This window comes from Schistocerca americana, chromosome 3, assembly GCF_021461395.2.
Source record: "Schistocerca americana isolate TAMUIC-IGC-003095 chromosome 3, iqSchAmer2.1, whole genome shotgun sequence".
In the NCBI taxonomy this organism is placed as follows: Eukaryota; Metazoa; Arthropoda; class Insecta; order Orthoptera; family Acrididae; genus Schistocerca; species Schistocerca americana.
The window spans coordinates 134,818,282-134,842,958 of NC_060121.1; the positions used below are offsets into that span (position 1 = coordinate 134,818,282).

The window sequence follows — 24,677 nt, forward strand, 5'->3', positions numbered from 1 at the left end:
CAAACATACATATATCATTTTGAAGAGAAACCATGACAGGTGTTTTTTTTTTTTCCCCCATGTATAGTGCCACAGCGTATTTGGTAATTTGCTGATAGTGCTTGTCATAAACATGGTGAGTTCAGGTGCGGGGCGAGCTTTGTTTGTTGGAGTTCGTGATATGGCCTCCCCAATCACCAGATCTCACTCTGTGTGGCACATTAAAGATTTGGTGTATGTACCGCCTCTACCACATGATGTAGCAGAGCTCCGGGAGAGAATATGGGAAGTGAATGCCATAGTTGACGATGCCATGCTGGGACAGGTATGGCAAGAATTCAGTTACCGTATTGACATCTGGCGGGTCACTCATGGTTTGCATATCGAATGTATGTAAAAAAAACTTTCAGAGTTTCTCTTCAAAATGCAATATGTATTACATCTGTAAAATGTTTAGTTCTTGTGCAATAATTGAAACTGAGCTGGGCACATGCAAATGTAAGTTACGTGTTGTTTCTTATAAACTGGTTGATTTGACAGTATAGTAAAATCAAGCTCACCATTAACTGTAGTCATGATATTTATTATCCCCAGTTGGAGATTTTATTTTATTTGTTTATTTTTTGGAGGGGGGGGGGTGTTATTGCTCTGAGGGTACAGGGTTTGAAAACTACACTGGCACTCCGGCTGATATTGTAGTTAGTGTGGCTAGTTAATATAGCATTAGGAGTCAGAAATTCATTGAGATTTTAGTTTTGTTAAGATTTACAAGTAAACATTTTGTTCAATGATTTATTATTATACCTATGACCTGGAAACATATTAACCATTCAATTTTAAAAGTAAGAAAAACAGATTACTTTCTGAGATTGATTACACACAAAATGCAGCTCACTTCAATACAGATATTGTCTTCAGTACTAGTCAAAGATAAACTGGTTCATCTACTTCACAAGAAGATAGACCTGGGGTTACTTATTATCAATTTTAATTTAGAAAAAAGAACTGTTACTGTTGTCCACTGACAGTGAAGTTAGTTTGTACGTGTTTTCAAAAAAATTGAGAAATACTGGTATTGCTTATTTGGAGTTCAATAATTCAGCATGTCTTCACACTGTGGCGCGATCATCAGAGAAGGCTGGCAAAAGTCTTGCACTGAGATGACAGAAGTCAAAGGATAGAGATATACGGTTGGTGGTAGTATCGCATACACAAGATATAAAAGGGCAGTGCATTGGCAGAGCAGTCATTTGCTCTCAGGTGATTCATGTGAATAGGTGTCTGGTGTGATCATGGCTGCATAATGGTAATTTACAGACTGTATGCGGAATAGTAGTTGGAGCTAGATGCATGGGACATTCCATTTCGGAAATTGTGAGGAAATTCAATATACTGTAAAGAATGTGCCGACAGTACCAAATTTTAGGCATTACATCTCAACATAGACAACGGATTGGCCGACAGCATTCGCTTAATGACCGAGAGCAGCGGCGTTTGCGTAGAGTTGTCAGGCATACGACGAATGTATCTACTAGTGAAATCTGGTGTTGCTAGGCTATGGCAGTAGAAGACCAATGTGAGTGCCTTTGCTAACAGCACGACATCACCTGCAGCACCTCTCCTGGGCTTGTGATCAGTCAGGTGAGTCCCCATTTCAGTTGATAAAGAGCTGAAGGTTGGTATTGGCTCCATAATGGTGTGCACCATGTTTACATGGAATGGACTGTGTCCTCTGGTTCAGTGACGAAATTGATTATGTTCAGCTGCTTAGAGACAATTTGAGCCATTCATGGACTTTGTTTCCAGACAATGATGGAATTTTTATGGATGAAAATGCACCACAATTGTTTGCGATTGGTTCGAAGAACATTCTGGACAATTCAAGTGAATTATTTTGCCGCCCAGATCGCCCGACATGAATCTCATCAAACATTTATGGGACATAACAGAAAGGGCAGTTTGTGCACACTTCTGCAATTTTTGATGGCTACAGAGGCAGCATGGCTTTATATTTCTGCAGGAGACTTCCAGTGACTATTTGAGTCCATACTATGTCAAGTTGCTGCACTACGCCGGGCAAAAGGAGGTCCGACACAATATTAGGAGGTATCCCATGACTTTTGTCAACTCAGTGCATTTATATACACTCCTGGAAATTGAAATAAGAACACCGTGAATTCATTGTCCCAGGAAGGGGAAACTTTATTGACACATTCCTGGGGTCAGATACATCACATGATCACACTGACAGAACCACAGGCACATAGACACAGGCAACAGAGCATGCACAATGTCGGCACTAGTACAGTGTATATCCACCTTTCGCAGCAATGCAGGCTGCTCTTCTCCCATGGAGACGATCGTAGAGATGCTGGATGTAGTCCTGTGGAACGGCTTGCCATGCCATTTCCACCTGGCGCCTCAGTTGGACCAGCGTTCGTGCTGGACGTGCAGACCGCGTGAGACGACGCTTCATCCAGTCCCAAACATGCTCAATGGGGGACAGATCCGGAGATCTTGCTGGCCAGGGTAGTTGACTTACACCTTCTAGAGCACGTTGGGTGGCACAGGATACATGCGGACGTGCATTGTCCTGTTGGAACAGCAAGTTCCCTTGCCGGTCTAGGAATGGTAGAACGATGGGTTAGATGACGGTTTGGATGTACCGTGCACTATTCAGTGTCCCCTTGACGATCACCAGTGGTGTACGGCCAGTGTAGGAGATCGCTCCCCACACCATGATGCCGGGTGTTGGCCCTGTGTTCCTCGGTCGTATGCAGTCCTGATTGTGGCGCTCACCTGCACGGTGCCAAACACGCATACGACCATCATTGGCACCAAGGCAGAAGCGACTCTCATCGCTGAAGACGACACGTCTCCATTCGTCCCTCCATTCACGCCTGTCGCGACACCACTGGAGGCGGGCTGCACGATGTTGGGGCGTGAGCGGAAGACGGCCTAACGGTGTGCGGGACCGTAGCCCAGCTTCATGGAGACGGTTGCGAATGGTTCTCGCCGATACCCCAGGAGCAATAGTGTCCCTAATTTGCTGGGAAGTGGCGGTGCGGTCCCCTAAGGCACTGCATAGGATCCTACGGTCTTGGCGTGCATCCGTGCGTCGCTGCGGTCCGGTCCCAGGTCGACGGGCACGTGCACCTTCCGCCGACCACTGGCGACAACATCGATGTACTGTGGAGACCTCACGCCCCACGTGTTGAGCAATTCGGCGGTACGTCCACCTGGCCTCCCGCATGCCCACTATACGCCCTCGCTCAAAGTCCGTCAACTGCACATACGGTTCACGTCCACGCTGTCGCGGCATGCTACCAGTGTTAAAGACTGCGATGGAGCTCCGTATGCCACGGCAAACTGGCTGACACTGACGGCGGCGGTGCACAAATGCTGCGCAGCTAGCGCCATTCGACGGCCAACACCGCGGTTCCTGGTGTGTCCGCTGTGCCGTGCGTGTGATCATTGCTTGTACAGCCCTCTCGCAGTGTCCGGAGCAAGTATGGTGGGTCTGACACACCGGTGTCAATGTGTTCTTTTTTCCATTTCCAGGAGTGTGTGTGTGGCCATTCTGTCTGCAAGAACAGACACCACATATAACAACAGCAATGATGGCCAGTGATCCCTTCAGTGCAAATGCCCACCAAGCTTGAACTTCTGCGGGAAATGGCGTGCTGCCACGAGTAATGAGCCTAATGAGTGTGGGAACTACTGATGTAGTGTGGTATAGGTTGAGAATTTGGGTTGGACAGGAAGTGTGCTACGGTAGTCCATGCAGTTATGGTGACCACTTTATCCAGATGGGATAGTGGTCAGAGCATTTGCCTTGTAAGCAGAAGACCTGGGTTCAAATCCCGGTCTGGCACTAATGTTCAACTTCCGTCATTGATTTAAATCAATGCCCACTGGCAGTTAATCTCTTTAATTCCTTTGTGTAATGGTTCTGTTTCATTAAAGAGATGGTTTTGATCAAAATCCTACTTAGCTGCTGCTCAGTTTATTTCTGTGTCTAGTTTTTCCCAATGATACAGTGTGTATCATAATTAACACCAGACAACTAACACAGAAGAATAAGATACATACTAGTAAACATGAGTCCACAAATAAGCCATTTGTGAAATAATTGCTAATAATGTGTGGTTACGAGTCACGAGTAACTTCAGCATGAAATAGTGTCCTATTTAGTGGAAATGTACTTCAAATGTAAACATTTCCATCGAGTTCCCATCTAATTGCCTTCAAATTTCATTCAACATGAATTACAATATTACACTTCAGCACATTCCAAGTTAAAATTTGCTGTATGCTGGTACTTGGTATCAAGTGGTATATCAGATATCACTTGACGCAATACTTTGTACTAAGGTATTTTCTTTGGTATTCTGATGATGGGTCATTCCTAAAATGCATACATAAAAAGTTTTAACAAGTGGATTGTTGTTATCAGCCAATAAATGGTGATAAGGACAGGTTCAATAGGTGTGAGAAATACGGCAACACAGGCACAACACATCTTTACACAACTGTATTCTGCACATGAGCTACACATCTGCTTCAGAATCACTCAAGCAAAAAAAGGTCTTTGTAATCAAGATGAGTAATCTTGACTCTTCCTCAGCTTGGTTGGTGGAACTAAGTTGGCTGGTGGTGCTGAAGTGAGCTGTGAATGATGCAGTGGCAATACTGTCTGGAAGTACACCACCCAGGTATACTGCATTAGGGAAAGACTATATTTAAAAAAAAATATTTTTCAGATTTAGGCAACTGAAATATCATTAATATGAAGAAAGCGGTAGATTGCTACTCACCCTAAAATTGAAATGTTGAGTTACGGAGAGGCACAACAAAAAGACTGTTACCCACTTAGCTTTTAGCCAAAGCTTGCTTCAGAAAAAGACACACACGCACGTGTATGTTTATTTACACAAACAAGCACACCTCACGCACATGACTATTATCTCCAGCAGCTCGGTCTGGAATGCAGCTGTCATGTGGAACAAAAGCAGCAATCTGGAGCGAACAGCAGGGTACGGGTGTGGGGGAAGAAGACAGCTGTCTGTTGAAGTGTGTAGGTACTAAATGGAGGCATGAGAAGACTGCTATCAGGCACAGTGCTGAAGCCATGGGGGAAGGGGGGCGGGAGCAGAAAAGGAGAGAAGCTTGGTAGGGGAAGGAGAGCCAGGTGTATTGGCAAAGTACAGTACACAGTCAGGATGATGGAACAAGAATAGGGAGGAGGTGATGCAGAGGGGGGCAGAAACTGTTGGTTGGAAGGTTATCCTGGATTGAGACTGGGATAATTTCAGGAGTGGATTGGTTGGTTTAAAAGAGGGGGGAAGGGGCCAAACAGCTAGGTCATTGGTCCCTTGTTCCGAATAAAACAAGCAAGACTGACAACGCAAAATGGAGAGAAAGGAAAAACCACAAGAACGATGGAAGGGCAACAAACGCTTAAATGGAAAAAAGAGGAGAAGACCACAGAAACGCAAGAAACAGGTAGAAGGGGTTAAAACGACAAAACAGATTACCGTGGCTGGCTGACCATGAGAATAAAAAGGAGAAGCCAGCCACTCTGCAACACATTAAAACATCCACCCTAAAAGCACAAGTGTGGAGGACACACAGGGACAAAGGACATGCACTAAAATTTAGATCAAATGATAAAAACCACCAACACAATTAAAACGTAAAACTAAATCAGCTGATGAGGTGTTGTCAGATAAAATTAGCAGCAACGAGTCCAGTAACCGAAGATTTCGTTGCTGGGCAGTTAATGTTGGACAGTACACCAGAATATGAGCTACTGTCGACCGGGCACTGCATCGACACTGAGGGGGTCTCCATGGCGCAGGAGGTAGCCGTGGGTCGCTCAAGCATGGCCAATGCGGAGCTGCCAGAGAATCACTGAGGCCCACGTGGAAGACTGACACACATTCATAATCTCCTTAATGGCATGCAATTTGGCGTGTGTACTGAGACTATGGAATTCCGTCTCCCAAAGCCGAAAAACCTGGCGATGTAGAAACGAACGCAGGTCAGTTATTGGAAAGCTGATCTCCAAAAGTGGTTTCTGTATAGCCCGTTTGGCCAGAGTCAGCAAGTTCGTTGCCTGGGATTCCGACGTGTCCTGCTGTCCAAACAAACACCACTGAATGACCGGACCGTTCCAAGGCATAGGTTACTCCTGGATGATCACTACCAAAGGATAACGAGGGTAGCACTGGTTGATAGCTTGTAGGCTACCCAAGGAGTCAGTACACGGATGTGCTCCAGAGCACAAGATATAGCCACCAGCTCTGCAGTGAAAACACTGCAGCCATCGGGCAAGGGATGCTGTTCAATACATTTTCCATGGACATACGTGAAACCGACATGACCATCAGCTACCGAGTGTCAGTGTAAATCACTTCATGACCTCGGTAAATGTCAAGAATTGGGATGAAGTGACAGCAGAGAGCTGTGGGGTGAACTAAGTCCTTTGGGCCATGTGAAAGGTCCAGGCAAAGCCGTGGCCTAGGTGTACACCATGGAGGTGTACGCAATTGGACTTCGAGTATAGGTGGTAAAGGCAAGGACTCCAGTTCAGATACAAGGGATTGGACGTGAACTGCTATTGTAAGCCGTGACCTGGGCCGCTGATGTGGGGGGAGATAAATTACTGTGGGTGGAAAAAGAAGACAGTAATTAGGATGTGCAGGAGAACTACGAACATGTGCAACGTTACTGGTGAGCAGTTGTGCACACCTGACCTCCAAATGGAGGAACTCCAGCCTCCACAAGGACACTGATATCCGGACTTGTCCTAAGAGCTCCTGTCGCTAGATGAATGCCACAGTGGTGCACTGGGTCAAGTAAATGCAACACTGAAGGCGCCGATGAACCATAAACCAGACTCCAATAGTCATGGCGGGATTGAACAAAGGCTCTGTATAGCTGCAGCAGTGTAGGGCAATCTGCACCCCAGTTTGTGTTGCTCAGGCAGTGGAGGGCATTGATTTGCTGCCAGCACTTCCGCTTAAGCTGACAAAGGTGAAGAAGCCAAGTCAATCGGGCGTCAAAAACCAGTCCTAAAAATCTCCACTACAGTGAGGGGATCATCAGTAAGGTAAAGTTCTGGTTCTGGATGAACGGTACGACGCCGACAGAAGTGCACAACACACGACTTTGCGGCTGAAAACTGAAAGCTGTGGGCTAGAACCCACAAATGCGCCTTGTGGATGGCTCCCTGTAGGTGCCACTCAGCAACACCAGTACTGATGGAGCTGTACAAAATGCAGAATTCATCTGCATACAGAGAGGGTGAGCCGGACGGTCCTACAACTGCTGCGTGACCGTTAATGGCCACTAAAAATAGAGATACACTCAATACAGAGCCCTGCAGGACCCCATTCTGGATACGGGGGAAACTGTGGGAGGCACCAGCTTGGGCATGGAAAGTACGAAGCGACAGGAAATTCTGGATAAAAATCGGGAGCAGGCCTCGGATAACCCACTTGTATAATGTGCCAAGGATATGATGTCGCCAGGGGGTGTCATACGCTTTTCGTAAATCAAAAAAAGACGGCAACAAGGTGTTGGCATCTGGAAAAGGCTGTTCGGATGGCAGACTCGAGGGACACAAGATTATCAGTGGTAGAGCGATGCAGGCGGAAGCCGCCCCGGCACACAGTCAGTAGGCCACATGACTCTAGTATCCAACCCAACTGCAGCCACACCATATTTTCCAGCAGCTTACAAAGAACGTTGGTGAGGCTGATGGGCCGATAGCTATCCACATCAAGAGGGTTTTTGCCGGGTCTGAGCACAGGTATAATGGTGCTCTCCTGCCAGTGCAATGGAAAGATGGCATCACACCAGATCCAGTTGAAGATCATCAGGAGATGTCACTTGTAGTCAGATGAGAGATGTTTAATCATCTGACTGTGGATCCGATGGGGCCGACGATCTCCCACTCTGTAAATAGGGTTCGCTATGGTGTGTAGTGTACGAGAGAACTTTCTCCTCCATCCGCCATTTGAGAGTGTGAAAGGCTGGGGGGGGGGGGGGGGGGGGGGGCAATTCTCTGTTGCAGAGGCGCGAGCATAGTGCTCAGCGAAGTGCTCGCCAATCGCCTCTGCGTCGGTAGATAACACGCCATTTATGTTAACACCATGAACACCTATTGGGGCCTGGTACCCAAAAACTCATTTGATCTTTGCCCAGACTCGGGAAGGTGACGTACGGCACCTAATGGTCGACACACACCTCTCCCAACACTCATGCTTTCGTCTTTTGATACGCTAGCGAACGAAGGCATGGAGCCGTTTAAATGCTACGAGATGCTGCAGGGAAGGGTGCCGCTTATGCCACTGTAGAGCTCGCGACGCTCCTTATTGCCTCACCAACTTCAGGCGACCACCAAAGGACTGTCTTTCGCCGGGGGCACTCTAAAGAATGAGGGATCGCGTCTGCCGCTGCAGGAACGATCGTTGTAGTTACCTGCTCAACCACCACATCGATGTTACCGTGTGGGGGATATTCAACAGTGACAGCAGAGCTGAAGTTTCCCAGTCCACCTTGTTTAAAGCCCATCTGGACAGGCGTCCATGGGCCTGACACCGGGCCAGTGACAGGAAGATGGGGAAGTGGTCACTACCATGCAGGTTGTCATGTGCTCTCCAGTGCATAGATGGGAGAAGGCCAGGACTGCAAACCGAGGGGTCAATGGCCGAATATGTGTCATGCGCAACACTAAAATGTGTGGCGGCCCCAGTATTTAAGAGACAGAGGTCAAGTTGAGACAGGAAAGTTTTGACATCTCTACCTCGACCAGTAAGCACAGTGCTACCCCCACAAGGGGTTATGGGCATTAAAATCTCCCAAAAGTAGGAAAGGTTTAGGGAGTTGATGAATCAGTGCAGCCAATGTGTTCAGGGGTAATGCACCACCTGGAGGAAGATAAAAATTGCAGACAGTTATTTCCTGCGTTGTCCTTATCCTGACAGCCACAGTTTGAAGAGGGATTTGAAGAGGCACACGTTCACTGTATACTGAGTTCAGGACATAGACACAAACTCCACCTGACACTGTACTATAGTTGCTGCAGTTCCAGTAATATCCCTTATAGCCACAGAGAGCAGGGGTCCGCATTGCTGGGAACCAGGTTTCCTGGAGGGCAATGCAGAAAGCAGGTGTAAAGCTTAACAGTTGCTTTAGCTCAGCTAGGTGGTGGAAAAACTGCCGCAGTTCCACTGGAGGATAACGTTATTGTGAGGCTGGGACAGCATGAGGCGCGCAAGGAGGCAGGTTATGCCTCAGCGTCACCTGCTGCCTCTGACTGAGTATTTGTAGCCATTTCTATGGTGGATGAGACATCAGTGAGAACCAGGTCTGCAGGGGACGCAAAGATCTCCACTGTAGGCTCATATGCAAAATTGATAGGGAGTGGCAGTGTTGGGGCCACCAGAGGGTTCTGTCTCTTAGCAGGCTTCTTCTAGTTTGCTTGCTCTCTCTCGCTTCTCTTTAGGAGCTTGCTGGGAAGATTTCTCTGAAGCAGCTTCAGGCATGGAGGAAGACCATGAAGCTCTTTGACCAGCTCCTTGAGCCACTGGCGTGTGTCTGCCGTGGAACTACTGGAGACCTTGGAAGAGAGGGCCCCAAGGAATGTTGCTTCTCCAGCAGTGGGGAGGGGACTGATGTCCCCTGCGTTTGGGGGCGGGGCTTGCTCCCAAAGCACCTACTTTGGAGGAAGATTTGCCCCCTACCACCAAGGGGGCAGATGTATTCTGGTGGCCTGGAGGGCCCACTGTTGGTAACACAGAGTGAGGAACCACTGACACTTGGGATGGTGATGTATCTGCAGCGTATGTTGACATCAACCGAGTGGGGTTTAATCTTTCGAATTTACGTTTTGCCTCTGTGTCAGCCAGTTCAGAGTCTTGTACTCCATAATTTTCCACCCCTTTTAGAGTACTGGGCAGTCTGGCAAGCAGGGGGAGTGATGTTCTCCACAATTGATGCAGATGGGGGGTGGCACACATGGAGTATCTGGGTGCTGTGGACGTCCACAGTCTCAACATGTGGCACTGGAAGTGCAGTGGGAAGACATGTGCCTAAACTTCCAGCACTTAGAGCACCGCATAGGGGGAGGAACGTATGGTTTAACATCACAGCGGTAAACCATCACCTTGACCTTTCCAGGCAATGAATCACCCTCAAACGTCAAGATGAAGGCACCGGTAGCAACCATGTTGTCTTTGGGTCCCCTGTAAACGATGGAAAATAATCCCCTGGACCATGTTGGGGCTTTTATGAGGACTGACGGAAACAGGAATATCACCCAGTTTGTCGCAGGCGAGTAACACTCGAGATTGGGCTGGGGATGCTTTCTGAATCAAGACTGCCCTGTTTCGCACCTTGGACAGCGCTGTCACTTCTACAAACTTATCCTCAAGGTGTTTAACGAAAACTTGAGGCTTTGTCAGTAGAAAAGAGTCGCCCTCGGTTCTGCTACAGACTAAAAACTGAGGCGAATATGGGTCTCTCCGTTTTGTATCTCTACATTCCTCCCATGGTGTAGCGAGGGAGGGAAATGATTTAGGGACATACCTGTCGGCATTGTATTCTATCTCCCCCTTCTTAGAGGCTGCTGGTTCAAATGGCTCTGAACACTATGGGACTTAACATCTGAGGTCATCAGTCCCCTAGAACTTAGAACTACTTAAACCTAACTAACCTAAGGACATCACACACATCCATGCCCAAGGCAGGATTCGAACCTGCAACCGTAGCAGTCGCGCGGTTCCAAACTGAGCGCCTAGAACCGCTAGACCACTGCGGCCGGCTAGGCTGCTGGTGCCGTACGGTCACCAGCAAGAGATGACTTAATCTGCTGCGTTGCGGGTCATCCGCCCTGATGCCACCCACTTCGATCGGGGACTCTCCCCATGGGAGCCACCCACCAAGTGCAACCCCTGTGTTAACAGAGGGCTACGACCAAATCGGTACATGACAGCCCCACCACAGCAGACTGGCTACCATCCTGGATACAGGGTGCAAAGAAATCCAATATTGTCGTGGGGGCGAAAGGGGACAGGAGACAACAGAAGAAGATGACATACCCCAGAAAGTGTCCTCGCCCAAACAGTTGAATCGCAGGTGGAGATGCAAAGCCATGACAAGAGATTCAGGAGATCGAATCTAAGGGCACTCGTGCACCATGTAAGGTATCCTTCCCCACATAGCCTGCACTTCTGTAGAATTTTGAAAGTGGCAGATCAAATGATAGAATGGGACCTGAACTCATGGGGCTGAAAAGTGTGAGACTCCTTTTAGTCACCTCTTACAACAGGGAGGAATACCTCAGGCCTATTCTAACCCCTGGACCTGCAGGGGAGGGGGGGCGGGGGTCAGGAGTGGAGAATGCGATGTAAGGATAACTCCCATCTGTGCAATTCAGGAAAGCTGGTGGTGGAGGGGAGGATCCAGATTGCTCAGGTTGTGATACAGCCATTGAAATCAAGCATTTTATGTTCAGCTGAATGTTGTGCTGCAGGTTGGTCTACTGACAACAGTTTGGCAGTAGCCATTCTTCCTGATGGACAGGTAATTAGTACTTCTGATACCAACTGTCGCAAACTCTTCTTGTGTGGTATCTCAGCACACCACACCTGCTTTCACAGATTGTCTGGCCTCTGATGGGGTAGGATAATCCTGTGACAGGACTAGAGTAGGAAGTACTGGGTGGGTGGATTGGGCAGATCTTGCATAGGGATATGACCCCTGTGGCAAATGCTTGGGATTGAGAGTGGCATAGGTATGGACAAGGATGTTATGGAGGTTGGGTGAGCAGTGGAACACCACTTTATGAGGGGGTGGGAAGTATCTTGGGTAGGATGCCCCTCATCTCAGAGCATGATTATAGGTAATCAAAGCCCTGACCAACAATGTGGGTCATTTGTTCCAGTTCAGGGTGGTATTAGGTGTCAAAGAGGGCACTCCTTTGTACTTGGTTCTTGTGTACGGGTGGGGAAATGGCACAGAGATCTGTTTACGGACTAGGTCTGGGTGTAGTGCCTTTCTGTGAAAGCCTCAGTGAGATCTTCAGCATAAGGGCAAGGGGGTTCTTGTCACCACATATATGCTGTCCCTAGGTGGCCAGGCTGTATGGGAGGAATTTTTTGGTGTGCAGGGGATGACAGCTGTTGAAATGCAGGTACTGTTGGTGGCTGATGGGTTTAATGTGGACAGAGGTGTGGATGGAGCCATCAGAGAGGAGGAGGTCAACGTCCAAGAAGGTGGCATACTGTGATTAGGAGGACCAGCCATTGCAGATGAGAGAGAAGGTGTTGAAGTTGCGAAGGAATGGGGATAGGGTGTGTTGGCCCTGCGTCCAGATCATGAAGATATTATCAATGAACCTGAACTAAACTAGGGATTTGGCATTCTGGGAGGCGGGAGGCTAAGGTCTCCTCTAGATGGCCCATAAACGGGTAGGCATAGGATGGTGCTAAGCATGTGCCCATGGCTGTGATGCAGATTTCTTGTATACTTCGCCTTCAAAGAAGAAGAAGAAGTTGTGAGTAAGTAAGGAGAATGCGGTAATGGCTTTGGAGTCTGAAGGACATTGGGAAAGGTAGTGTTCAACAGCGACAAGACCATATACATGAGGGATGTTGATGTATAGGGAAGTGGTGTCCAAAGTGACAAGTAGGGAATCAGGAGGTAAAAGGAAGGGGATGATGGAGAGATGAGAAGGAACCAGTTGGTATCTTTGACATGGGAGACTAGATTACGGGCAGCTGGTCGTAGGTATCTGTCGATTTGGGCTGAAATTCTTTCAGTGGGAGTGCATAACAAGCTACAATGGGGCATCCAGGATTGTTGCGTTTGAGGATTTTGGGGAGCATGTACAAGTGGGTGCACGGGGCATCATTGGGGTGAGGAGGGAAATGAATTCAGAGGAGAGGATCTGGGAAGAACCTAAGGCTTTAAGCAGAGACTGGAGGTTATGTTTTGACTTCTGGGATGTGACCACTCTGTCACAGTTTATAGTTGGATGAGTCAGATCATTAGCACAGGCCTTCTGCCAGGTAGTGACTGTGATTAGTTATTACAGTGGTGGAACCTTTGCAGGTGGGATGATTAGGTCAGGATTTGTTTTGAGGTTAAGTAGCACACACCTTCCACCAGATAGTCATTCTGATTAATAACAACAGTGGTGGAACCATTGTCTGCAGGTAGGATGATTAGGTCATGATTTGTTTTGAGGCTGTTTGTGCCTTTCCTTTCATCTACCAAAAGACTGGTGTTCTTAGGAAGGGACCTGGCGAAGGATGGTGCTCTCCCACTGCTTCTCCTCTCTGGTAGCTTCATCCATTCCTCTGTCCACATAAAATTCACCAACCACCAACAGTACCTGGCATAGGGATGGACTGAGGATGTTGTGGAGATTGGGTGGGTGATGGACCATCACTTTAGGAGGGATGGGAAGGATCTTGGGTAAGATGTCCCTCATTTCAGGGCATGATGATAGTTTATCAAAGAAATGATGTGGTTCAGTTGTTCTAGTCTGGGGTGGTATTAGGTGATGGAGGGGGCACTCCTTTGTAGCTAGTTTTTGGGAGCATGTGGTGAAATGGCACAGAGAGGAGGGATAGTGCCCATCTGTGACGGCCTTGGTGAGACCTTCAGCATGAAGGGCAAGACAGTTCTTGTCACTGCAGATACACCGTCCCCAGGTGGGCAGGCTGTATGGGAATGATTTTTTGGTGTGGAGCAGATGATAGCTGTCGAGATACTTCCCACCCATCCTAAAGTGATGTTCTGTCACTCACACAACCTACACTAAATCCTAGTCAATCCCTATGCCACTTCCAATCCCCTGCCTTAAGGATGATATCCCTATGGATGACCCAGGAACAGGACTTGCCCACCCAGTACTTCCTATTCCAGGCCTGTCACAAGCAGATCCTGCCCCCACCAGAGGCCGGGCCACCTGTAAAAGTGGCCATGTCGTATTCCAGCTCTGCTGCAATGATTGCACTGCTTTTTATGTTGGTATGACTACCAAGCAGCAGTCCACCAGGATGAAAAGCCACTGTCAGACTGTGGCCAACAGCACGGTACACCACCCTATGGCACGACATTCAGCTGAACATAAAATGTTTGATTTCAGTGGCTGTTTCACAGTCTGAGCCATCTGGATCCTCCTGTTCACCACCAGCTTTTCTGAACTGCACAGATGGGAGTTATCCTGATATCACATTTTCTGCTCCTGAAATTAACCGAATCTCAACCTATGGTAACCTACTGCCTCCACCCCACCATCCAACAGTTTCCCCATTCCTACTCCCTATTCACACTTCACCTGCATTGTGTGCTGTACTCTGCCAATGCATCTGCCCATCTTTCCCCTTCCCTGTGCCTCTCCTTTTCCACTCCCCCTGCCCAACAGTTTCCCAATGCTGTAGCTGGTGGCAGTCTTGTCATGCCTCCATTTAGTCCCTCTGCACCCTTCATCAGACAGCATTCTCCCCCCACCCACTATCCCTTTCTTGCACCCTCCAGAGAGCTGCCTTTGTTCCACATGACAATTGCATTCCAGTCCAAGCTACCAGAGATGGTCATGTATGCAAGAGGTGGGCATGCTTGAGTAAATGTGCGCGTTTTTTCTTTTCTGAAGAAGGCTTTGGCCAAATGCTGAATGTGTAATGGCCTTTATTTGCACCTGTCAATGGGTCAACTTCACAGTAAGTAGCAATTTATCATTTTCCTTATATTGTTGATATTCCTACCTGGGGTTGCCATTGTTTGAAGTGGTATCATTAACAGCTTTGACTTATTACTAAATCATCAGATCATCTGTTTAAACAGGAGGAAAATGCGGAGTAGTAAAATACCAGAAACAATTACAATCCATACTACTGTCTTTTCTCAGCTATACACACTTGCTGATCAACTGAACAGGCCTGGAGAGGCATTCAGTGTAACTAGATCTGTGAGCTGATTAATGGATCTGAAGCCTACAGTTAGCCATGTAATAGGATGAATCTGGTAACTCTTAAATTGCAGATCTAAGATTAAATATATTTTCAGTATAATACTAATTCAGGTGTGCCATAAGTTTCCCCAAGTGAAATTCCCTGATGAGTTTTGGCATTTTTCCCTGACGAATTTTGAGATCTAAAGGGTAAATTAAGACGCAAGTTGACAATTTGTCTTTGCAGCTACAGAAAAAGAAACAATAGTGCAGATGAGGGAATATCTAAAAAAACTTGCAACCAGGTGGCATTTCCTGATGTGAGAAAAAAATCTTAACTACTAACATCAACATTTTTGTAATTAACTGTTCTTAGATGGAGAAAGCAAGCCAAATGGTATGTGTATTTCATTAAGACCACTGATATTTTATTTCAATACAACGAAACCCATTTGGTGACAAATATACGCATTTCCTTGGAGTCACAAGATGGATTTAAAATACCTTCACTGATTTAAGAAATCACCACAGAAAAAAGTAGGCCCCTTGAAAGTCATGTATAAGGTGGGGAAGAATTATGTATGCTAGCACTGTATATTGGTTCTATTATGTTCGTTATTGTCAGGTATTACCCACTGTGTCATATCTATTATTTTACAGGTATTGTGACATTTTTCTTTCGAGAAATATACGAGTACATGTGTGCAAACCACCACAAATTTCTTTTTCTTATCATCCACACTTTCTAACATATAAACTACCTTTGAAGTGCCAAAATGTACTAGAAGAAGTAAAATATCTATTAAACGCCACACTGTACAAAATACTTGCAATTCCTGAAATCCATTGCCTGTGATCTCTGGCCTGCTGAGGAGCACCAGTTTTGTGTCCATGGAGAAAACATGAAAATCTGCTGCATTATGCCACACACAAACAGATCTGGCCTGCAGGCAGATCGGTGAGACTAGATACGACAAGCAGGGCCTGCACATTAGTGGGAACTGAATGGCTTCAGATCGGCAGGCCTGATCCATTACAGATACCCGCAGAAACAGCCTCTGGTTTTGGTCCATTGCGGAAATCCACTCATATGGCCGGCTGTTCATGAGCCACAGACAGCACACTTGTGAACTGAGACCATGGTGATCAATTCAAGCAACAGGTGACTTGTTCAAATACTCGGAGAAACAATAATAATGGGAATAGGTAGCAACTCACCATAAAGATAATTGCTGAGCCACAGACAGGCACGTAGAAAAGCCAATCACACACTCAACTACATTTACAGCCATAGTGTGAGAAAACGATAGTGCGCACACGCACACACACATTCACTGACATGACCGCCATCTCCAGCGGCTGCACCTACTCTCTCTGAGAATAAGATCCAAAGAAATCACTCCTCACTGCCTCTTGCCGGCAGCTGCTAGGCTTGCTGCAGGAAGTGGTGGCATCGCTGACTGCAAACTCAGGGGAGTGGTAGGAAGGGGAGAAAAGAAGCGGCACAGGTGCTCAGCTGCACCCAGCCAACGACGATGGATGACACCTCAGTAAACAAACCATTTCATCTACTGAGACAAAAATGATATTTTTCCAGTATATTTTTTTCCTTTTCCTTACAAATTTCCCTGATAAATCCCTGAGGTGTTTGAAATTCTCTGATTTCCAGAGCCTGTGGCAACCCCTCAATTGCAAGAGAGACTTTTCAGGGCATAAACTATGAAGACACTACTTACCTACTGGTGCAGACACATTAGACGTACCCTAGAAGAAGTTTACATGACACCCAGCTGCAGATGTGAACTGGAACTAACAAACTAGTATCTGGCATCATTAACTGTAGCATTCAATTCCTACAATCAGAGCACATCTCCGGTTTACGAGTTGCTATGTAGCCCATTGAAATATGTATAATTGTGTATGGAAGTTAGTTTGATTTATAATTTAGTTTCCTGCTGTTTTACTACCATCCTTTTTCTTTCTGTTTAAACACGTCATCTGATAACTTGGTAATAAGTCGAAACCAGTTACAATGCCATGTATGTGACCTTAGGCTGAAATATACAGGATGTATCAAAAAGAATCATCCGATTTTTAAAAAATCATAACTGTTATGTTATTTGAGATACGTGCATGGACAATGTACAGTTGGTAAGAGCAAACTCTCGATTTTTACATGGTTCCCACTAGGCAGCAGCACTGAGTGCCCAATTTAGTCCTAGTGAAAATGGTGTCAGAACAGAAGAAAGCATTTTGTGTTCTACATTTTGCGCAGTGCGTGTCAGTAATAACTGTTCAGTGTAACTTTCGTACTAGGTATGGTGCAGATCCTCCAACAGCACAGAGCATTGGTAAGAGCAAACTCTTGATTCCGAGAAACGGGTTGTTTGTGTAAAGGGAAATTGCTGCGCTGTCCCCTCGTGTCTGACACAGATGTCGAACTCATCTGCCACAGTTTCACAAGGAGTCCGCAGCAATCTGTTCGGCATGCAGCTCAACAGCTTAACATGCACCCGATGTCCGTTCGGAGTGTGTTGTGTTGATGTTTACAAATGGAACCATACAAAATTCAGTTACTGCTAGTTCATCGTGAAGGTGACAAACAACAATGTGTAGAGTTCTGTAATTTCGTTCTTGGCAAGGATGAGAATGACAGTTTTCTTTCACGCTTAGTGTTTAGTGATGAGGCAATACTCCATTTAAATGGAAAGGTGAACCATCATAATGTGAGAATATGGGGTATAGAACAACCACATGAAGTTGTACAACACAAGAGGGACTCAAGACATATTCGCTGCAGTGTGAGGACAATTTGAACACCACATTGACATATGCTGCATCTGTGCATCTCAAAAGGGACATATTGAACACCTATGCAAAGGTATGGGGAAAAAAACCACTTTGAATTTTCCGTTCATCAAAAAACAAAATTCATTGTATATGTTTATTAATTTCAGATATATAGATATGCCAGATTAGATGATTCTTTTTGATACACCCTATCAATTAAAAAAAAATTAAGTATTAGTTTAAATAATCTCAGCTACAGCTATTATCAGACTTAAGTGATAACAACTAGTCTAATAGCAATGGAGTAGTTGTGTGCAGCAGTTTCTCCTTTGCTGCTGTCGCATTTCATACCCTTGTTCTTGTTGTAAGTCTCAGTCCATGAAGTGGAAACGTAATGCATCTTCTCAGATAAATACCATCACTTTTAGAGAAACACGCAGGTTTCTAATTTTGTCACTTCCACTGATAGCTCAAGATCCAATGAATATGTTGCAAACAGTGTACACACAGCACGTTTGTAAATGGATTCATCATGGTCATTCATCTTTCACAAAACATTTTTAATGTATTAAAAAAGTTAGATTATTTATTTGACCTAAGAAAAATTGGATATAACATAATACAATTTAATCACATTTTTTTTTTTTAAATAGCCTGCTAGAACAGTGTGTGTTTTCCACACCACACAGTTAATCTGCACTCTCTCTCTCTCTCTCTCTCTCTCTCTCTAATATCGTTAATGGTGGGCCTATGCTCCATGTGACAACTCAGTTTCTGCCTGACACTATTGTACTCTCTTGTATGTGTAACTTGGTATATTTCCTTCTAGCTTCCCACATTGAACACTACATAAAAAATGATCATCAGAAAATATGGCCCTAACAGAAATTCCAGAATGGTCCTACTGGATCCCGAGTCATACTAAATTTTTACCTTCTAATTATAAGGAGAGAGCCATTGAGAAGCACTCTTTCAAAATGAAAGATTTTAATGGCTGCTTTGCAGCATGTGCCAACTTTCCACCAACACTAGATTTTCTGAGTTGTGCAGGTGGGAACTCTCCCCGCAACATATTCTACATTCCTATAAACCTTCTGGCCTCAACCTTTGTTAATCCCTCTATCCCCTTCCCTGTTCTCACTCCAGCATCAACATTACACAGCCCTCTATTCCACCAACACACCCACTGTCTTTTTACTTCTCTCCTTTTCTGCTGCCCTCCCACCCTCCGTCTAACCTCCTGACTGCACCTAGCTCCTCTACCCTCTCCACCTAATCCCTGTGTGCTCCCAAAAGCAGCACTTTACTGTGCATCACCCCTTCCCTGCTATCGCTCCCCTTCCCCAACCCAGCCTCCTCTATCTCCCAACCACCCAGACTGCTTCTGTCATCATGTGCAACTGCTTGCAGTCTTTTCATAATATGAGCAAAATGAAAGATTGTTTTGAGAAGATATCCATTTCTACATTCTTTGCTCCTGCTTTGATAATTTAACATAGCCATTCTCAGAAATGTGTTTCACATGCTAATAACATCCGAGTACACTCTGACTCAGCGGACCAGTTATGTGATACATGAGAGTAACAGACAGCCAACTCCCAATTATCCAGGTGGATTATCCATCCACAGCCCGGCACTGTTTGAATGCACAAAAAAAAAGCAAGCCTGAAATATTCTCTTAAAATTAAAACAAATATTTTCATTTAGAATATAAATTTCTGGTTATGAAGACACAGATGATGAAAACATATCTGAATGGTTAACTAGCAATGCCTATGAACTGAGATTTGAACAGCAAGGAGATGCAGGTACAGTGAAATGAATGTGTTTGCTAGCAAAAAGACAACAAAAATGAGAAGATGGAGGAACTCATTATCACGCACACCAACTTACTGTAATGTTTTGATCTTTCACTGAAGCACGCAAACAAAATTAGTCCGACTATATCGATGACTTGGGTCTCCAGAAAATGAGAATGTCAGGAAAAAGAAAAACAAAAGAACTTGGACAGATATTTCTTGAAAATTAACAGTAAAAGGGTGTGTTTTAAGTGTAATTTTGCAAGTAACACATAAACAACACTGTTGGCTTTCAAATGTTACATGTAGTATGTTTTGTAAATGCCATTTACATGTAACTCTGTGTCTGCTGACGGGTAGCCCACTTCAAACTATGAAAGCAAACCTGTTCAGAAGTAAAGTAGATAATTTTCTTTACATTGTTCAAAATGAAAAATACCTATATAACTTTTAAATTCAAGCCTTGATTTGGAACAACACAATTACATTAATTTGATTCCTGACTGTGTCTAAGAAAACCTATCAATTTTTTTTTAAATCTGAATATAGTATGACAAATGCTGTTATCCTAGTGCCCCTCTTATCTGCTTGAGATACTTGTTACCTATTAGTAGCTAGTGAACACTGCATAATTTGTGACTCACTTTGCTCCCATTTGTCAAATACTGTTCAGTCATGCAATATTAGCATCGGAAGTTGCGTGTATCTTGTCAACAAATTTGATTATCTGGATATGTCAGGTCCCAATAATAAGCCGTTTAACACCATGTCCCGAGTTACATGTCTTATTCCAGCACAGCACCTTCAATTTATGTTTTAAGGAGGAGGAGACTAAGAAAGGTTATGACTATTCACTTTTTTAATTTGTATATACTTTTCTTGAGGATAGTGTTACAGTTCAATCCTTTCATAATTTTAATTATTTATCTGTTTTTCAGTAAAATACAAATGATAAGAACTAAAATTATCTGCTTATTTGCTCCCACTTCAGTGCAAACCAATTGATTTACTTATCTATTGTCTTTGCACATCAAGTGATCCCTCTCATGAATTCAAGCCTTCACGTTCACGCCAAAGTTTCTTTAGAAGTTCTCGTTTGTTTCGACGTTGCTCTTCCTTCTTTTGCTTCTGCTGTTGAAGACACTTCCGCTGTGCTTGCAAGCTGTGTTCCCCATTTATGAGGGCATCCAGTTTCTCTACCAGCAAATCACGTGCTAGCTTCCGATTCTCACTCTGCAGTCTTGAATGATGAACTTTTACAACTAAACCTGTAGATAACATGCAGTTTAATATTGTGCAATGTTTGATGTAAAAGGTAAAAAACTGATATTAAATTATTACTTCATACGGAAAACTAGTAATGTATAAATACAGACTTTGTTGTAATAGAAAGTCCTTGGTGGAATACAAATAATTTAAAGACCAAAGGTAACAACCCTTATAGGAATTAAGGCACAGAGTCGTCGATAGTCAAATAAACATCAGACTGAATAACACTACTTCTCAGATTACTACACAATGAGTTGTTAACCTGATTCCTCAAATTATGCATATGACTGTCAACTTAATGTACCACCAATACATTCCTCATAGAATGAAAATAAAAGAAATTGTATATATTATTGTGTGCGTAGTTTACCTACTTTATACTGCTGACATGTGGGAATACTGTTTTTGAGGCCTCTATGAAAATAATGGAAGACATTCATTCCTACATAAAAATGTTATGATAAATAATACACAGGAAGAGTTCTACTGAGATCATTCATAATTAGAGATGAACAAACTTTAAATAATCTCTGCCTATGAGCATCTGCGATGAGGGACTGAAAGAAACTGAAGTCATGATAAAGTTAATATAAACATCAGACAAACTTTCAGTTACATATATCAGTGAAGAACAAGTTGAACATACTAAAACAAAGTAAGTCAGCAAGTAATCTAATCATTACATTCTTTGGTACCTGTGACTATGGAATAAAAGAAAAAGATAAATTACGCAGCTAGAAAATACAGTAAACACTAACAACAGAAATAATTGTAATCGGTACTATGATATGCAGTTCATCTTTACATAGCTTTATTTGTATTTTGTCTGCCACATTATACTGTTTCGGCAGTGAGAATAAAACAATTTCTGTTTGCCTCTATGTGCTTGGTCTATGCCGACCTTACCTGTGAGGAAAAATTCTTTCTGGTAGAAGTTTACAGCCACGCCAAAGCCATATTTACACGTTATGTGTAGCAATGTTGTCAGTGCTTGCTATGAGGGATCACAGTAATGAGAGTGGGTGTGTCAGCTGCTTGTTCTGTGCAGCCAATGAAAGAGGGAGAAATGATGTGTTTCATACCAAGAGATGAAGGAATACTGTATTGAATACCAACACGAATTCAATACATGTGTCTCACATTCGTGTCATACCACATTTGTTGGCTTTGCCAACTCACAACAAAATAATCACCTTCCAACCTAACCTAGGCCTTGGGCTACCCTACCGATTAGTGTCACTACAGCCTTGATTTGGAGAGGAAACATCTTTTTACACAATTCATTGGTCGGTTTTGCCAACTCACAATCAAATTATCACCTTCTGTGGGGTTTAATATTACTATCTGATGCTACATAAGATTCCATTGAATCCTTTACTTGCTTGGACAGGATATCTGCCTCGAAAAGCCACCATCATGAATTTTGCAACAGATCTTTCCAGAAAATACAGTGCTCTTTTGTACTATGTGTATTTGGCACTCAGCCCACTGCAGCTCTTCTCTTAAACAAAAGATAGGAGGTGAACTCAAATGATACAAGTTCATATTGCAATGGTTTGTAAGCAAACAACTTAATAATAACAGTACCAAAATCCAAAGCAGCAGATTTCCAAGTTTAATGTCCTACCCAATCAAAAATAGTTATCAATGACACTCTTTCTTTGCAAATGTCACCATTTTGCCACTTGTGGGTTGATTTAATTCACTAAGTTACGACAAAGATAGACTTTTAGAAACAAAGATATAGTGCTTCAATTGTATGTTTGGGACTAATGGCAGCTAATGCTTAATAACAGGTTTACGAAACATACAAGATTTATTTTTAAATTAGCTAATGAGATAATCAATTTTGACACAAGAAGCCTGTCTCTCCTTATAGAAAAATGACAGTATTCAAACAGCAAAAATTAGATTCCTAAGAAAAGAAGGATGTTTTAGGTTGTATAGGATACGCAATCATGAAATAAGAATCAAATGAAATATTATAACTGGAAAAAAAATTGAAGAAAATATGAATAAATGGAAAGGTGATACCTATAGAATGGAGGGAGTACTTCTGGACAAACAGAATATGGCAGATGTAAAGAATGAAATTTTGGACAACCTCTGAAAAGATGAGAGGAAGTGTCTGAATGAAACCAGAACAGGCATTCCATCTATTCCATGAATGGAATAAATATGTCACATTTTCAAGCATCCACCAGTAAAAGTAATCCGTCCCTGCTCTTTATCACATACTCATTATAAGAATAGTTTTCCCACTTTAAAATAATGATGATCTAATGCAATTTTGGGGAAAGAAAATGATGCAAACATCTGCAGCGGAACCTTATGACTGGGCAGCATAAATACATTATGTGAACTTCTTGCACATTACATGAACATACATGTAAATATATATTGTTACCTGTTGGTTTATGGGTGAGCACAACACAATTATTTGTCTTGTTAACAGCCTGGCCACCAGGTCCACTGCCCCTGACAAATACTTCTTCGAGGTCTTCTTCTTGTAGTGTAGGGACACGCGAGTAATCCAATGTATGTTTGTGTCTTAAAAATGTTAAGGCAGAAGCCAATTCAGTGCTTGTGCGTTCACTCCGGAAAATGGGCCCACTTCTTGAAATAATTTGCCTTATTCCAGTAACAGACATCATTTACTTCGATATTTACTCTTCTAGATAATACGACGATTTTGCAAAAGTCTCAGACCTTTCTGTAAGGGAAAAAAGAGTATACAACTTACATATTACTGGACCTCTATTAGCATGAAAATTCTTCAGTCTAACTATAACACATTAACAGTGATCACAGCAAAACAAAAAGAACTTTGCAAAATCCTTGAGAATCGATGAATCAAATAATTCTATGATGATGTATAATGTACTTCGCTACGTTTTGGTAATTACACAAATTTGAACTTGAAATAAAAGCATGTACGAAGTGAACTATTTCAGCGACGTACTTCATACTGAAATTTTACTTCGTTTTCTTCTACGAGTCTTTTGTTTGCCTTGAACTCTGCTGTAATCCTATCACGAAAGTACTTTTTATCCGTTAGTTTTAACTCTTTCCCATACTGGAGTAAACTTTTATATAGCCTTAGAACCTCACGCCCACTTGGTGCTGCCATTATCTGTAACGTTTGAGAAATTGTCCACAGTCATACACATATCAAATCAGTTAACTAATAAATGACGAATATTTCTCAAAATTGTGTTATAATTAAGCACTGGTATGCAGCTGTTGGAGTTGAAAAGGGCACAGCAGATTGTTTACGGCTTACGGGTAATCCTAGCGCCTCTTCCGGAAGGCGGAATCTGTACAAACTAGTGCAAGTAATCTACCTGCGACATGCATTTGTCTTACTGCAGACGGCTTTCGAACGCGGAAACATATGCTACTGACTGACAATTTTATCTTTAGCTTCGAAACAATTTTTTGAAACATAAGTTGTGGGGACAGACTCACTGTAGAGTACCCCGACTGCTATATTGGGTCGAAATATTAGTTTTGTTATGAGTTGGGGATGGGGAAGTCAACAATTGTGATCCCATGAGAAGCAACTCAGACTGTAAAAATCAAATACTCGTTCAGAACACAGTAAGTTATTAGAATTTACTTTCAATCGTACCTTCTGTTCTACAGAATCATATTTCTTGTTTTGTCACATATTTCGAACTTTTAAGATTACGGCTCCCTTGACGTTTCGTAGTTTGATTATGAACGTCACGATGAAAAATATCTTGTGTGAAGGTAAGAGTGTAATGACAGGAAGTGCACTACAACAGAGAGGCGCGTCAGGACGCTGCTCCATTTACTGTGGCGGAGGGACAACATGCAGCAAATTTGTATGTAAGTCGTTCGGCGACCTC

At 43.8% G+C, this 24,677-nt stretch overlaps 1 protein-coding gene across 1 annotated transcript; it reads right to left on the reverse strand.

The window, feature by feature from the left end:
* Nucleotides 1-20,422: 20,422 nt before the first annotated feature.
* Nucleotides 20,423-23,909, reverse strand: LOC124605583 (mitochondrial translation release factor in rescue). Its single transcript, XM_047137365.1, has 3 exons — nucleotides 23,768-23,909; nucleotides 23,213-23,518; nucleotides 20,423-20,804 (listed from the first exon to the last, which is right to left on the reverse strand). The coding sequence occupies exons 2-3, from the start codon at nucleotides 23,457-23,459 to the stop codon at nucleotides 20,581-20,583; spliced, it is 471 nt and encodes a 156-aa protein (XP_046993321.1). The 5' UTR covers nucleotides 23,460-23,518; nucleotides 23,768-23,909; the 3' UTR covers nucleotides 20,423-20,580.
* Between the last annotated feature and the right edge of the window lie 768 nt (nucleotides 23,910-24,677).

Bases quoted from the DNA above. Each gene is read 5' to 3' on its own strand.
- LOC124605583 (XM_047137365.1), bottom strand. From the start codon at position 23,459: ATGATGTCTGTTACTGGAATAAGGCAAATTATTTCAAGAAGTGGGCCC. The intron at 20,805-23,212 runs GTAACAATATAT...TGTTATCTACAG, and splicing joins GCTCACCCATAAACCAACAG to GTTTAGTTGTAAAAGTTCAT.